Source organism: Lithobates pipiens, unplaced genomic scaffold, assembly GCF_037356315.1.
Source record: "Lithobates pipiens isolate NorthernLeopardFrog02 unplaced genomic scaffold, aLitPip1_a1.2 Scaffold_28, whole genome shotgun sequence".
Classification (NCBI taxonomy): domain Eukaryota; kingdom Metazoa; phylum Chordata; class Amphibia; order Anura; family Ranidae; genus Lithobates; species Lithobates pipiens.
The window spans coordinates 207803190-207820131 of NW_027507789.1; the positions used below are offsets into that span (position 1 = coordinate 207803190).

At 45.3% G+C, this 16942-nt stretch overlaps 1 protein-coding gene across 2 annotated transcripts in view; it reads right to left on the bottom strand.

The window, feature by feature from the left end:
- Positions 1-8846: 8846 nt before the first annotated feature.
- TCEA2 (transcription elongation factor A2) overlaps positions 8847-16942 on the bottom strand; it is a 30570-nt gene continuing 22474 nt past the window's right edge. For both annotated transcript variants that reach the window (XM_077460385.1, XM_077460386.1), the window contains exons 9-10: positions 16736-16807; positions 8847-9176 (exon numbers count right to left, since the gene is read on the bottom strand). In XM_077460385.1, coding sequence (XP_077316511.1) covers positions 9168-9176; positions 16736-16807 — 81 coding nt within the window. In that variant the 3' untranslated portion in view covers positions 8847-9167. The remainder of the gene's footprint in view (positions 9177-16735; positions 16808-16942) is intronic.

A 16942-nucleotide genomic window follows, 5' to 3' on the forward strand; every position in this document is an offset into this window, starting at 1 on the left:
GTCATGCAAGTATGGTGTGAAGAACGAGCCCTTAAGGTTTAATTTTAATAAACATTAACATGTTCAGTTTATACCAAATTTGTGCATAAAATTGTTATTTTTGAAAAGTTTAAATGTACAAAATATCGGCACATAATATCAACCATCGGCAAAAGAGGTGGCCGAAATATCCGTATCGTGCTGGCACCGAAAAAAATCGGTATATGAATTACGCATCACTTAAAGAGAAACTTCAAGTGTTTTTTTTTTTAATACTTTAGCTGCTGACTTTTAAAAATCTGATATTTACCAGTGCTTGGGGATCAGTGATGTCGATTCCTATTACTGCTGCCCACATCTTGGGACATGGGAGCCAGTGGTGGCTTCCTGAGGAACCACAACCGAAACCCCACTGCACATGCACAAGCTGTCATGGCTCTTCATGAACGGTATTGCAGCCTCCTCGGACATGTGATGTGCCCCAGGAGGCAGCAAGAGATGAGGGGGTGGAAGTGGGACCGGGTACCATTTAAAACTAAATAATGGATACTAGCCCCCCCCCCAAAAACCCCTGTAACTCTAGGGAAAGGGAGCAAACCAACGGGGCTTTACTATTTTAATGAAGTTCTGCTTTAAAGTTCTTGTTTTCTTGGCAATAAGACTCTTGAAGGTGCGGACACTACAATGATGAAAAAGAATCTCATTGGTTGTTAGGGGCAACAAAAGCACTTTACATGAAAGTCATTTAGTTGCTATGGACTACACCTCCATATGGTACTGTAAGGCAGGCCCTCAGAGCAATCAAATCTAAATAGTACTGGAACCTATAGACATCACCCCACAGCCTTTCAATGCAGCTGAACCAAGCAATGATCTGGCAGTGGTAAGTAGGAAAAAAATTAAAGAGACCCATTAGAGAACACCTTGCCCAATTAATATTATCTCCCCACCGTGTCCTGGAATGTCACGTACATGCAAGTATTTCATAGACTGCTCTGGAAAAGTGTGCCCGCCGATCCGTTTACCTTTAACGCTGAGTACATTGGCTAACTCAAGAACCTGTACAGTTGGAACAGATGAAAACTTATAAATTTACACCAGTCACAAAGTCTACCATCTCTTTTTGGTTAGGGTGGAGTAACCCTTTAATGCAGGACATAAAAGGACTGGCAGCGTGGCAGATCTTTTCATAAAATTCCATTTTTATATTTTAACAATCAAAATCTTCTGACTCTCCTGAGGCACAGTTCACACACATGCAAATCGGATGTGTTTTTAAAGCGGGCGGTCCCCCACTGCTGCAAAAATTAAAGGAGCTGTAAAGGGTATTTAAAAAACAAAACAAAACAAGCTATACTTACCTCCACTGTGCAGCTCGTTTTGCACAGAGCGGCCCCGAACCTGCTCTTCTGGGGTCCCTAGGCGGCTGTCTCTGCTTCCTCCCGCAAGTACTTCTCACGTTAATGCGAGCTTCCTCACATGGTGAGAAGCACTTGCGGGCGCGCTCCCATGATACAGCCGGCGACTATAGCTGCTCACTGTATCACTTGGCCCCGCCCCCCAGCGCGCCGCATCATTGGATGTGATTGACAGCAGCGTGAGCCAATGGCTGCGCTGCTTTCAATCCATCCACTCCAGCCAATCAACGACCAGGCTGAGTGGCGAAGAGGATGTCAGGGACGAGCGCGGGACTTTCGAGGGGGTCAGGTAAAACAGGGGGGGGGGGGGGGGCTGGAGGTGCTGGCAATGTCAGATGTTTTTTCACCTTAATGCATAGAATGCATTAAGGTGAAAAATAGGATTTTTGTACTCACCGTAAAATCCTTTTCTCTGTAATTCACTGACCAACACAGCTCCTCTCTGTAACTAAATGGGTTTGTTAGCCTGCCACTAGGAGAACTAGGCAAAATTGTAACACGATACACAGAACTTTCAGTACCACCCGGGGGGGGGGGGGGGGGGGGGAGGGGAGACCCTGTGCTAACAACCCACCCTGCTACCTCAGCAAACTCAGTACGTCAACAAGCAGTATAACGTAGAGAAAAGGAGGGGTAGGTGCTGTGTCGGTCAGTGAATTACAAAAAAAAAAAAGGATTTAACGGTGAGTACAAAAATCCTATTTTCTCTTCTATTCACCGACCAACACAGCTCCTCTCTAACTAAATGGGACGTCCCCAAGCAGTGCCAAACGAGGGGTGGGGAAAAAACAGCATTAAAACTTCATCCACCATGGGAAGTGGGATCTAGTGAAAATAAACCCAGGAAAAACCACAATGTATGGAAAAACACACCGCCATAACCGGGCATTCTCAACAGGAGTGATCCCCAACACCGCAAACTTTATGCAGAAGTAATGCAACAGAACATTAACAAACAATAGTGCGTTCGAAAAACCAGGAAAAAAAAACTCAATTGCAACTACACGGCCGCCTGTAAAACTTTGTGGCCAAAGCAGACATCAGCCGATGCACTGATGTCTACCTTGTAGAACTTGGTAAACGTATGGGCAGACGACCAGGTCACCGCCTTACACACCTGAGCGACAGACGCTTGGTGTCGGAAGGCCCAAGACATTCCGATTGCCCTTGTAGAGTGGGCCATGACCGGAAAGGGGGGCACCTGCCCCTTCAAGGTGTAGGCTTGTACTACAATCTGTCTGATCCACCTAGAAATGGTGGCAGACGAGACCGCCATACCCTTCTTTGGACCAGCCACAGAGACAAACAGCGAGTCTGACTTTCGAAAGGGAGCTGTGGCAGACAAATACACTTTTAGAGCCCTAACCACATAGAGAGCGTGAAGGACCACCTCTTTGGGGTGCTTCGGCTTAGGACACAATGATGGTAATACAATGTCCTCATTGATATGAAAGGCCAAGACCACCTTTAGGTAGGAAGGACGGTTGCAGATGCAACACCACCTTATCCCTGTGGATGACCAGATAAGGCGACTTGCAGGACAAGGCCGCCAACTCCGAAACCCTCCTGGCCGATGTTATGGCCACTAGGAAAACCACCTTCTGTGAAAGGGTCAACAAGGGAATCTCCCTGATATTCTCAAACGGAGGCTTTTGAAGTGCCGACAACACCAGGTTCAAATCCCATGGAGGTAATGGTGGGCGCACCAGAGGGACTACATGTCGTACCCCCTAATGAATGAGATGCCAGGGGTTGCTGGAAAAAGACAGCCATAGCTGAAATTTGCCCCTTAAATGGTGCTCAACCCCAGCTTCTGGTCTACACCCTGCTGAAGAAACAGCAGCATCCTGGATATAGAAAAGGAGCGCGGATGCCACCCATTATCCTCACACATGGAGATGTAGGCCTTCCAGGTACGATGGTATATCTTCCATGAAGAAGATTTCCGCGCCCTCAACATCGTTGGAATCACTGAGTCCGACAGACTCCGGTTCCTCAGTTCCTCCGTGGACGTCCTGTCGGGCTGGGAACATTTTGTCGAAGCATCGGGCGGACAAAAAAGCCGCCTGTGAGCAGAAAAAGAGGGCCCTTGCGGCGTGGCTCCTTAAGCCCCATACACACTATCAGTTTTTCTGCTGAGTTTTTCCTTCAGGTTTACCAAAACCATGTAGTAGAAGGGCCTACCTGATTGCATACACATTGAAACTCCTAAGGTTTGACCTCATATTATATGGTTTTGGTAAATGTGAAGGAAAAACTCAGCAGAAAAACTGATCGTGTGTATGGGGCTTTAGCCTTCCTGGCCTGTGGGAGTAGCGTACTCTTACCACCAGTGGCATTTTTTAATAATGTCATCTAACGAGGCTCCAAAGAGCCGGTCACCAAGGAAGGGAAGATCCGTCAGGGCTTTCTTGGATGCCTGGTCAGCAGACCAGCATTTCAAACAAATTAGGCGCCTCAGCACCACAGCTGACACTGAAGCCCTGGATAATAGAGGGAGAGTATTCAGGGCTGCGACACCAGTGCGGATGCCAGTACAGGTCGCACGGCTGACCCCGCAACCGTAAACAAGGAACGAGCCACTGCCTCGGCCTTCCTGTCCATGGGATCCTTGAATGCAGGAGTCCCCTCTACCAGGATCGTGGTTACTTTATTTAACCTAGATACTGGGGGGTCCACGACTGGAGGAGCCGACCACTTTTTGAGAAGGCTTTCCTCAAAGGGGTAATGCACCGCCATGTTTTTGGGGGGGTTCCTAGCACCGGACTCACCGCCCTGGGGCGTTCTGTGATGGTTAATGGCCATGCCTGTAGTCCCCAGGAGGTTACCCAGTTGCAGAGTGAAGAAACTGTGTCGGCAGCAGCTGTAGAAAAGAGCGGTGAAACGATCTGCAGAGCTTGCACCAGTGTTAAGGGAATGGCCATCCAGCGTCCTGTACACACAGTGGACACAGGAAACAGCATGTGATAGCAAATGGCATGCTGCCACAAGAGAACTGCAGTGAAAAGAGCGCTCGGGCTTCAAAAAAAATGGCCGCCAGTGCAACTAATAGGAAAATCGCATTGAAAATGGCCGCTGAGGCTCACAAGGGGAACCTGCTCTGCCCTCAGCCAAAATGGCCGCCAGACAGCGCCATGCAGTGACAAGAAAAATCCAGAACACCGCTGCCTTCAACCAGCAAAAATACCTCCACAGCCAACCGTCTCCTTATGATTCTCCCACAAATAATAACCCTGGACCAAGTCGGTTTTGTCCCTGGCAGAGAGGCTAGGGACAATACTATAAAAGCACTACATATCCAACACTGGCTTGCCAATCAGACACAACAAAAAGGTTTTTTTCTATCGTTGGACACGGAGAAGGCGTTCAACAAGGTGGCCTGGGACTATTTATCCGTTACGTTACAAATGTTGGGGTTCCCACAACACTTCCGAGAGATGGTAGCGACATTATATTCCTTCCCCACAGCAAAAGTAAGGTTGCCTGTCGGACGCCTTCTTCGTGTCGAACGGAACTCGTCAGGATTGCCCACTATCGCCGCTAATTTTCATTCTTACCCTCGAACCCCTCCTACGAAAACGTAGAGAGAATGCTAATATAAAAGGCATCAATATAGGACATAAACAATATAAAATAGCGGCATATGCCAATGATATCCTTCTGTTCCTCTCAGACCCGATAATTACATTACCAAACATATTAAAAGATTTCACACTTTTCAACAAACTATCCAACCTGCAAAATTAATTTCTCAAAATCAAAAGCTCTTAACATTTCCCTTCCCTCGTCTACAGTAGATCTATGTAAGCTGAATTTTCCATTTAGCTGGGAACCCAAAGCACTCACATACCTAGGTATCCAATTACCAGCCTCTTTGGATAATCTTTACGACTTAAACTACAAACCGATCGTACAGTCCCTACAAAGTGATCTTAACAACTGGACGAATGGCAAATTCTCCTGGTTTGGTCGTATAGCCATTATAAAAATGAATATTCTACCTCGCATTTTATACCTAATGCAAACTGTGCCGATTAAACTTCCTGCATCATTCTTCATAGCATTTAAAAGGTTATGCAGGAATTTTATTTGGGCCTCGAAATCCCTGAGAATAAGCTGGGACACGTTGGTACTACCTAAAGCTCTAGGGCAGTGATGGCGAACCTTGGCACCCCAGATGTTTTTGAACTACATTTCCCATGATGCTCAACCACACTGAAGAATGCATGAGCATCATGGGAAATGTAGTTCCAAAACATCTGGGGTGCCAAGGTTCGCCATCACTGCTCTAGGGGGTCTTAGTTTACCAGACATTCGTAGATATCACTCAGCATGCCACCTCACAAGAATTATCGACTGGCACGTACACAAAGATTCGAAAGATTGGATACATTTAGAGGGCTCATTCGACTCCATGCCAGTGGCACACTTGCCATGGATCTCAGTAAGAAACGTACCAAAAACGTATTCCACGCACCCGCTGACAGGAGCATCTTTACGAGTGTTTAGAGACATAGCTACACAAATGCAGTGGAATCCATCCCCAGGCCCGATGACTCCATTGACTGACAATCCAGATTTTACACCGGGGCTATCCCTGCGAGATATGTCGGGAGATTCCTCCAGGCAGATCTTGAGAGCCTCACTACTAGTTAAAAATGGCAACATCCTCTCATTTCGAGAGATGTGTGCGTCCCTCCCTGACCATGATATTCCATTCTTTAAATTTTTGCAACTTAGACACTTCTTTCATAGTGCCGTTCACTTATCACATTGGAGTAGAAATCCGAATCCATTCGAAACTTTATGTGCGGGTACACCACCGCTCAGACATCTCATTTCAGAGGTATACTCACTACTGTTTAGAGACCACAACCCCAAAGACCTGCTAGCGGTGCGCAACTGGGAAAGAGACTTAAACATAGATCTCACGAACGGGGAGTGGGAAATAATCTTTCGTAATATCCATAAGAACTCGGTTAATGTATCTGCTCAAGAAAATTTGTATAAAATTTATGCGAGATGGTACCGAACACCGGACATTTTACATAAGTTCTTTCCCTCAGTTTCTCCACTATGTTGGCGATGCGGTTGTGAAGCGGGAACAATTCTACACATTTTGGTGGGAGTGTACGCTAATTAAATCTTTTTGGGAAAAAAATTCACAAAATAATCTCAGAAATCTCTTCTAGAACGCTCGACTTCACGCCGACACAATTTCTACTTAATTATGCTTCCACACCATACACAAGTTTCAAGAACACGATCATACCGCATCTGTTAAATGCAGCTAAACAACGTGTCCCACTTTTCTGGAGATCTACAACACCTCCAACGGTGGCAGACTGGGTTGCACGGGTAGAAAAGATTTCTGAGATGGAACAATTAATTCATCAGGCTCACGATACCCCTTCTAAGTACACCACACTATGGATGTGTTGGATACACTTTAGAACCTCACCGCAAATTCAGTGATCATATCCGAATAAGTTGAGCTTCTCCTACCCTTGGCCTCCTATTGAGGTTGTATTTTTCAGTATTTAGAAAAAAATAAAAAATTATATATTATATATATATATATATACACACACACTGGGAAATGCATTTCTGGTTATCAATCTGGGACTGCATTTTTTAGGGTCTGAATTCATATATTCGAGCATCTAAGGGAACTTCTATATCAGGCGACTGATCTGGGATGAAAATGTGCGTGACATTATCGTATAGGAGCACTTAGGAACTCTTACTATAGCTCAGACTGTAACATGTTACTCGAATGGATATATCCCTTATCCCTCTGTACAGCAAGCTCCCGTAAGGGGTGCAGAGGTCGGGTTGGGAATATCTAACTTTGCACTTTCACAGAGGAAGTCGCGCATAATATAGTTATACAATACTTTCCAAGCAGAATTCGCTCTTGTCCTCCCATATCTAAGCTATATTCAGTCCTCATCGGTAGGAAGGCTGTATTATGGGTTATTAGAACAATGTCATAGGATTTGAACTAGTTTTCTTTTCTCTTGGACTCAAGCTTCTGAACAGTGTATAAGGCTATGATGGCAATATACGGAGTGCTATTGTGATATGTTTAATGTATGTACAAAAACGTATTCTCACAATCTGTTTATTGTACTGCTGTATTGTACTGATTTTTGTTCCTGAAATTATCTATCTAATAAAAATTATATTGGAAAAAGAAATAAAAAATACCTCCACATACACCTTTTGGGACCCCCCACACTGGGACCAGGACCATCACTAGCCGCACAGACACCCTACAGGTGAGAGACCCAGCGATCCCCATACACCGCCCGCAGCACATTCAGCTTGCCCCCCCTCCGGGGGGGATAGGGACGAGAGAAGAGAAGAGAGGTGAGGTGGGTACTGAAAGTTCTGTGTATTGTGTTACAATTTTGCCTAGTTCTCCTAGTGGCAGGCTAACAAACCCATTTAGTTACAGAGAGGAGCTGTGTCGGTCGGTGAATATAAGCGAAAAACTTTTACCTTTACAACCCCTTTAAAAGCCAGCAGCATCTGACTTTTAATAATAGGACACTTACCTGTCCTGGAGTACAGAGATGTCGGCTTCCATTAGCTGTCGGGTGCTGCCGCCTCCCTTGTGGGTAAGGGAAACCAGCAGTGTAGTATTACAGCTTCATGCTGGGTCCCTACTGCGCATGAGCGAGGCACCGCTGCACTCTACTACTGGCCCCACAGTGGGGGAAGGAAGAGGGAGCCAAGCTGCTGACATAATGTGCCATGGCCCAGACTCCCAGAAGTGAGGACAGGGTACCTGTCAAAGACAGGTATCCACTCCTCCCTCTGGAGAGAAATTAGCAGAAGTTCCACTTATGGGTGAACTCCACTTTAACCACATCCGATTTGCATAACATGTGAATCGGACAGGCTTTCAATGGAGCCTGTCCACACGTGCCTGGGGCAGCCGCGGCCAGTTCCTAAAAAGGGTTTTGGGTTCGGTTTAGGTGCAAACTCAAGTAAAAATTTGCACCTGAACCGGTGAACAAAACCGCACCACACTCCAAACCGCACACGAGTGAACCCAGCCTAACTCAAAAGAGAAAAAGGAGGGTTGGTAATGACAGTCCCCCACATGACTCTTGCAAAAGGTTTGCTCCAACTTCAGGCTAGCGTTTTTCGTTTTTAATATTCTTTTTTAACCACTAGATGTCCTCAGTCTTTCACACCCAGTATAACCAAACCCATAAGAGTACAGGCATCATGGTTCCCCCTCTTCCCCAGGGGGCATTACCATTGCACCCCATACAATCATACATAGAGCCGCTCACCATTGAGGACAGCCCAAGCACCATAGAAGACGTGAAGAAGAAGTGGGTCCAGTTTGTCCTGTGAACTACAAGAATAGTAGTGAGGCACAACCATTGTGTGGAGCAGGAAGCAAAGGATTTGTATGTACAGATTAAGACAAGGTCGAGACAAAAATGTCAACTTTACTTTATACAATCAGGTAGTAATTTTACAAAGTGGCAAACCCCAGTTTGCCACAGGTCCTCTTCATGGAATGCAAACAGCAAATCAAGCCCTTCAACATAATCACGTGTTTTCTCCACCAATGGAAAAACAAGTAATAAAAAAATAAAAAGAAAAAAAAAGAAAAAAAGAAGATATATATATAGTTCTATATATAAGTATATATAACAATAATGGCAGGCTTGGTGTGGAATTGGCGTCTTTGCATGCGGCGCAGTGTAGGGAGGAAGAAGATGATGAGACAGGCCACTTGTAGAGTTCTTAACAAAACTGCAAAGGAAGAGGATGCATAAACGTTAATAGCAAAATCAAAACAAATCTATTAAAGAGATCCTGGCACTAGATTAATTATTTCAACAGCAATCTTTCCATAAGCGATATGTGTATTTAAAGGTTTTGTAAAAGCCTCCCTTGTGTAGACATCCAAAAGCCCTGAGACTGCCGCTGGGCACCGCCATCTTGGATGTGATCTCAGCATACTCCGAGCTGTCACTCAAGTCACAATTTATAGTATTCCCCTTCCCTCCTTTCCGAGAAACTACACACAGACGCTTATGTGGAAATGTGAGTGGAGGGGCGAAAGAGCTGGAAAACCAGCAGCCGTTCCGACTCCCGATCAGCGCTTTCAGTCAATGTCAGAGAGCGCTGATCTGAGTGTTCTGGCGGGTAGGCCGTCCCCCTGTCAGAACACAACAGCTCAGCGAGGGAGATTACTGAACTAACCTCACATGGTTAGTACAGCGGCCCTGACAGTTTTTTTTTAAAATTCAACCCGTGGGGTTGAACGAAAAAAAAATAATAATAGCGTGTACCCAGCTTTAGCGAGCTTATGAGTGCCTGAGCCAGCCGCTCCTGCCCCCTCCACAGCCCTCACTCCAGTGAGCCCTGAAGGGGTGGAGAGCCGGGGATTGAAAGACAGAGAAACCATGCAGTGTTTGATCGCTCAGTTCTCGGTCTTCAAGGCAGCAGGGGACAGATGTAGCTGGGATTAGTACTGCAGCAATCAAAGCGAGTAGAACGGGGATTTTTTTTTGTTTTAAAGCCATACTTTGCTTTTCATTTTTCTGTGCTTTTATGTACATTTTCTTCCGGGAGATGTAGGCATATTTTCTAGCAAATTCAGAGGCACATTACAAGCAAAGAAAACAATTTATGGAAAGGAAAAGCGCTGCAAATCAGCAATTTAAAGATTTGTTATCTACCATTTTTTAGCAAGTTAGAAAACCCGTTATGAAAATACCTGGGCACCACTGCTGACCTCCTCTTCATATAATGCTAGTGGTCTGTCTGTCATCCTGATCCTCTGCTCTCAATGCTTTCTGAGACACTTGCTAACTGCTTTTTAAACATAAAAGAGATTATATATATATATATATATATATATATATATATATATATATATAATTTGTACTCCTTGCCTATGATTCCGTCTCTTGTGAAGCCATTCTCTTGCCATCTTTACCATTTTCTTAGCCATGAGTTGCAACCCACAAACTTCAGTTGCTGAGATAATGATCCACGTTTATTTCTTCCATTCTACAGCCGTCGCCAAAAGTTTTGAGAAGGACACAAATATTAATTTTCACAAAGTCTACTGCTTCAGTTTTTAGGATGGCAATTTGCATACACTCCAAAATGTTATGAAGGGTGATCAGATGAATTGCAAAGTCCCCCTTTGCCATGAAAATTAACTTAAAAAGTCTCATTTTTTTTTTTTTTAATAACAAACATGTCATATTTACCTGCTCTGTGTATTGGTTTTGCACAGAGCAGTCCCGATCCTCCTCTTCTCAGGTCCCTCGCCGACTCTCTAGGCCGCTCCCTCCTGTTGAGTACCTCCACAGCAAGTGGCTTGCTATGTGGGCACAGCGTGTTGGGCACCTGAGCATTAGCTGCGGTTCAGCCCGGCCCCCTCTCCTAATTAGCTAACTTTGATTGACAGCAGCAGGGGCCAACGGCACCGTTGCTGTGTCTCAGCCAATCAGGAGGGAGAGTCCCAGGTGGCCGAGGCACTTGCACAACAACGCTAGTTCGAGATGGGGCTCAGGTAAATATTAGGGGGGCTGCTGCCCACAGAGTGTTTTTTTATCTTAATGCATTAAAATAAAAAACCTTCTGCCGTCACTTTAATCCCCAAAAAAAACATTTCCACTGCAGAACAGCCCTGCAAAAAAAAGGACCAGTTGACATCAGGTCAGTGATTCTCTCGTTAACACAGGTGTCAGTGTTGAGGACAAGGCTGGAAATCACTCTGTAATGCTGATTGAGTCAGAACAGACTGGAATCTTTAATAGGAGGGTGGTGCTTGAAATCAGTGTTTTTTTCTCTGTTCACTATGGTTACCTGTAAGGAAACACGTGCAGTCATCATTGCTTTGCACAAAAAGGATTGACAGGCAAGTATATTGCTGCTACTAAGATTGCACCTAAATCAACCATTTATGGGACCTTTAAGAACTTCAAGGAGAGATCCAATTGCTGTGCAGAAGGCTTCAGGGCACCCAAGAAAATCCAGCAAGTGCCAGGACCATCAGACTTTAATCCCATTGAGAACTTGTGGTCAATCCTCAAGAGGTGGGTGAACAAATCCCCCCCCCCCCTCAAATTATGACAAACTCCAAACATTTATTATGCAAGAATGGCATGCCATCAGTCAGGATGTGGTCCATAATTTGATGGACAGCATGGCAGGGAGAATTGCACAGTTCTTGAAAAAAAAAAAAAAGGGGGGGGGGTCAACACTGCAAATATTGACTCTTTGCATCAACTTAATGCAACTGTCAATAAGAGCCTTTGACACTTATGGAATGCGTGTAATTATACTTCAGTATACCATAGTAACGTTAATCTGACAAAAAAAAAAAAAGAAGATCTAAAAACAGAGGCAGCAGACTTTGTGAAAATTTAATATTTGTATCATTCTGAAAACTTCTGGCCACGACCGTACTGTAGAAAAAAATAAAAAATAAAAAAAAGGTGTGCCTTTAAACCAACCATTATCAAGCAGACATTGGAACCCTAAGGTTCTTGTAGAGGTTGCTAGGAGCTCCTTCACCTTCCATTTGATGTCTGCAGTTCTGGGGCCTACAACACTGATAATTTTAGCTGCCTGTAAGTGGCATTCTTGCCACTGGCCTCCAATGTAAGGGGCGTTCTTGCCACTGGCCTCCAATGTAAGGGGCGTTCTTGCCACTGACCCCCAATGTAAGGGGCGTTCTTGCCACTGACCCCCAATGTAAGGGGCGTTCTTGCCACTGACCCCCAATGTAAGGGGCGTTCTTGCCACTGACCCCCAATGTAAGGGGCGTTCTTGCCACTGACCCCCAATGTAAGGGGCGTTCTTGCCACTGACCCCCAATGTAAGGGGCGTTCTTGCCACTGACCCCCAATGTAAGGGGCGTTCTTGCCACTGACCCCCAATGTAAGGGGCGTTCTTGCCACTGACCCCCAATGTAAGGGGCGTTCTTGCCACTGACCCCCAATGTAAGGGGCGTTCTTGCCACTGACCCCCAATGTAAGGGGCGTTCTTGTCACTGACCCCCAATGTAAGGGGCGTTCTTGCCACTGAACCCCAATGTAAGGGGCGTTCTTGCCACTGACCCCCAATGTAGGGGGCGTTCTTGCCACTGACCCCCAATGTAAGGGGCGTTCTTGCCACTGACCCCCAATGTAAGGGGCGTTCTTGCCACTGACCCCCAATGTAAGGGGCGTTCTTGCCACTGACCTCCAATGTAAGGGGCGTTCTTGCCACTGACCTCCAATGTAAGGGGCGTTCTTGCCACTGACCCCCAATGTAAGGGTCATTCTTGCCACTGACCCCCAATGTAAGGGTCATTCTTGCCACTGACCCCCAATGTAAGGGTCATTCTTGCCACTGACCCCCAATGTAAGGGTCATTCTTGCCACTGACCCCCAATGTAAGGGTCATTCTTGCCACTGACCCCCAATGTAAGGGTCATTCTTGCCACTGACCCCCAATGTAAGGGTCATTCTTCCCACTGACCCCCAATGTAAGGGTCATTCTTCCCACTGACCCCCAATAATTTGATTTTAGAAATGGCTCCTTGAGACTGGAATACTATTTCTAGGGTTTCCCTGGGGTAAAATGGTTGAAAAAGGTGTTTTAAAGGATTCACCTTTACCTAAAAATATAACAAAAAATATATATACATAAAAAAAAAAATATATATATATATATACATAAAAATATAACAAATGCACATCTTTTTTGCAGATAAAAAATAAATAAAAAAATTGCATTTTATTCGTTTTTAAAACAGGAGCCTAGAAAGTGTTTCACCTGTGATCAGCAAATTAATTGCAGTGTGTACAGTCAGACTCTTGCACACACTGCCTACAGCTCTTTTGTCCATATGTATAGTCCATGTGTACAGGCCGTCAATGCAGTGTGCTGATCAGCATGACCACAGTTAAAATCAAACTACAAGTATGCTTGCCGCGGTGGATGACGGTATTTGTAGTTTATTTATTCACAAAAACTATGAATGAATGAATGAAATATATATATATATATAAATAAATATATATATATATATATATATATATATATATATATATATATATATATATATATAAATAAATAGGTAAAACAAGTCCAAAAGATATCCTTTAAACCAGTGGTCTCCTAACTGTGGCATTTGTTTGCTTTCATCTGGCCACTATTTCATCCACTGATACCAACAATGGGGCTTAATTCTCCCCACTGACATCAATGAAGGGGGAACACTTTCTCTCAATGACACCAATGACGGGGCCCATTTCCTCCCACTTTCACCGATAGTGAGGTGCAATTACACTCACTGAAACAAACAATGGGGCATTATTTTTTTCCCCACCAATTGGCCACAGTCCTGCCCTCCTAAAGTCTGAAGGATTGTAAACAGACCCTTTGTTCAGAAAGTTTGGACACACCTGCTTTAAACCAATCCAAAAATGAATAATCATGTAAGGCTAGACCTTATTAGAAGTAAATGACATTAAAGAGGTTGTAAAACTCAGAAGAAAAAAAACCTTGTAAGACAAAAAGGCATAATAAGCTAGTATGCATTGCATACTAGCTCATTATAAAATACTTACCTTAGAAGGAAGCTGTTCCGCTAGACGGCTGACATTTTTCCTGGAGTTTCTTCTGGGTTCGAGGGTTCCGGTGCTGTGATTGGCCAGAGTCACGATGACCTCCCTCCAGCGCATATGCACGGGAGCCGCCGTTCACAGCATGGGGGTCGGAAGGAACGGCACCCGCGGCCGTTCCTTCAGAGCAGAGCACAAGCGCCAGTGATGTCACTGACTGCAGATATTTTTACTACCTATAGGCAAGCCTTATTATAGGTAAATGTCTGCAGAGGAAGTTTACTTCCTCTTTAAGCAGCACAGAAAAGATTGCCAACTGTTCAAAGGGAGCCTATGAATATTGGCTGACAGTAGGGATGGATGGCAATCCTTCACTTTACACAAAAGCAAAAATACAAACGATTGTTAGTGCAAACATTCATACTACATTAGTTTGACAATGTTTGGTCCTCTTTAAACTGACATGGTCTATCAAGTAATACATTCCCTCCTGGCATTCTTCTCCACCTAGTTGCCTGCTAATCCTAGTCAGCAATATTCCTACTCAGCTTCCAGTCCCAGTGAAGTGAAAAGAAATCTCCCCAGCAGGGACACAGACAACAACAAAACTTTACGGAGGTTATAACCCCTCATTACTTTAGTCCCAGCTCCCTTGCTCCTAGCATCTACCATAGCTAAAGAGGGGTGGGGGGGTCACCAGTGGGGTACTTATAGTTCAGGAATGCAGAATGGATGGGGGTTTGTGTGTCTAGAGAAGTTGCTGCTATAACCCAGGAGCTGAGTTCCTGAGGCTGTGTCTCTGTAGAGGAGGCAGCCAGAATGCAGAAATGTGCATTCTTGGCGGATCAAGTGGGCGCCATCTAGGAGGAGTGATGCAGTTAGCTCACCCTTCTGAGACAAACTTCAGATAGGAGGAAAAAAAACCTCCAAAACATTCAAACCAAATGTGCCCCAAGAACTAAAATAAATAAAATAAAATAAAAATTATAGCTGGGTTTACCACCATAAAGTGAATAACTCCCAAATTCTCTGCCCACTAAACTGCAGACAGGGGAACTCTTATCCATGCTGCCAGGTATATCAAAAAAGGTCAAAATGATGGGCATATACCCCGAAAGGGTCTTTAGGGTCTCAGGATCATCTAGAATAGTGATGGAGAACCTTGGCACCCCAGATGTTTTGGAACGACATTTCCCATGATGCTCATGCACTCTGCAGTTGAGCATCATAGGAAATGGAGTTTCAAAACATCTGGGGTGCCAAGGTTCGCCATCACTGATCATATACCCTGCAGCCAACCTCACACAACGCATCTTGTGCCAAAGGGAAGGTCTATTGCAGGATCCAGTGCATAAAGCAAACATCACAGGCTGATCCCATACAGAGGGGTGGGGGTATGATCCCCAGGGTACAAAACCAAGCTGTAAACTGCTAGGCAGCATAAGGCAATACGCTGTTGGATGTTGGACGGAAGTTTTAAATGAAAAAAACATTTAAAAATATTTAGAAAAGAAAAATGATTTCTCCAGGAGGAGAACAGGTCCATCATCTAAGGACACTAGCAAAAAGATAAAAAAAAAAAAAAAACACCTTCCCAAATGGGCAGGGTTGTATGGGTACGCTCTAGGGGCATGGGCAGGTTTACATGGGTATGCTCTAGGGGCATAGGTGGGGTTATACGAGTACGTGCTAGGGGCATGGGCAGGGTTACATGGGTCCATTCTAGGGGCAAGGGCGGGGTCATATGGGTAAGCTCTAGGGGCACAGGTGGGGTAATACAGGTACATTCTAGGGGCAGGGTTATATGGGTACACTCTAGGGGCATGGGCAGGTTTACATGGGTATGCTCTAGGGGCATAGGTGGGGTTATACGAGTACGTGCTAGGGGCATGGGCAGGGTTACATGGGTCCATTCTAGGGGCATGGGCGGGGTCATATGGGTAAGCTCTAGGGGCACAGGTGGGGTAGAACAGGTACATTCTAGGGGCAGGGTTATATGGGTACGCTCTAGGGGCATGGGCAGGTTTACATGGGTATGCTCTAGGGGCATAGGTGGGGTTATAAGAGTACGCTCTAGGGGCATGGGCAGGGTTATATGGGTCCATTCTAGGGGCATGGGCGGGGTCAAATGGGTAAGCTCTAGGGGCACGGGTGGGGTTATACAGGTACATTCTAGGGGCAGGGTTATATGGGTACGCTCTAGGGGCATGGGCAGGTTTACATGGGTATGCTCTAGGGGCATAGGTGGGGTTATACGAGTACGCTCTAGGGGCATGGGCAGGGTTATATGGGTCCATTCTAGGGGCATGGGCGGGGTCATATGGGTAAGCTCTAGGGGCACGGGTGGGGTTATACAGGTACATTCTAGGGGCAGGGTTATATGGGTACGCTCTAGGGGCATGGGCAGGTTTACATGGGTATGCTCTAGGGGCATAGGTGGGGTTATACGAGTACGCTCTAGGGGCATGGGCGGGGTCATATGGGTAAGCTCTAGGGGCACGGGTGGGGTTATACAGGTACATTCTAGGAGCAGGGTTATATGGGTACGCTCTAGGGGCAGGGGTGGGGTTATATGGGTACGCTCTAGGGGGTGGCCCTGCCAGTGCCCATTACCTGAAGGTACCAGACTATGACCTGTGGTGTATAAATACAAATCCTGTTTCCTGGACTGTATGACGTGTGGGCTGGAGTCAAATTTAATCATTTGAAAGCAATGTAGAGATTAGCGATGAAGCTTACTTTCCAGCGGTTTCCGCACTCATTGCACAGAACAAATGTAGTCATCGGTTCATCAGCGCTGCGTGTCTGCACCTAAAAGAGAGACAAACATTTTTGAGCACCTAACAAAATGTTTACATTTTTTGTACATATACTAAAAGGTGGCGATTTTTTTAATTTAATTATGTTCCCCCACATTATACTAAACAGCCCCTGGTGCATGTGACT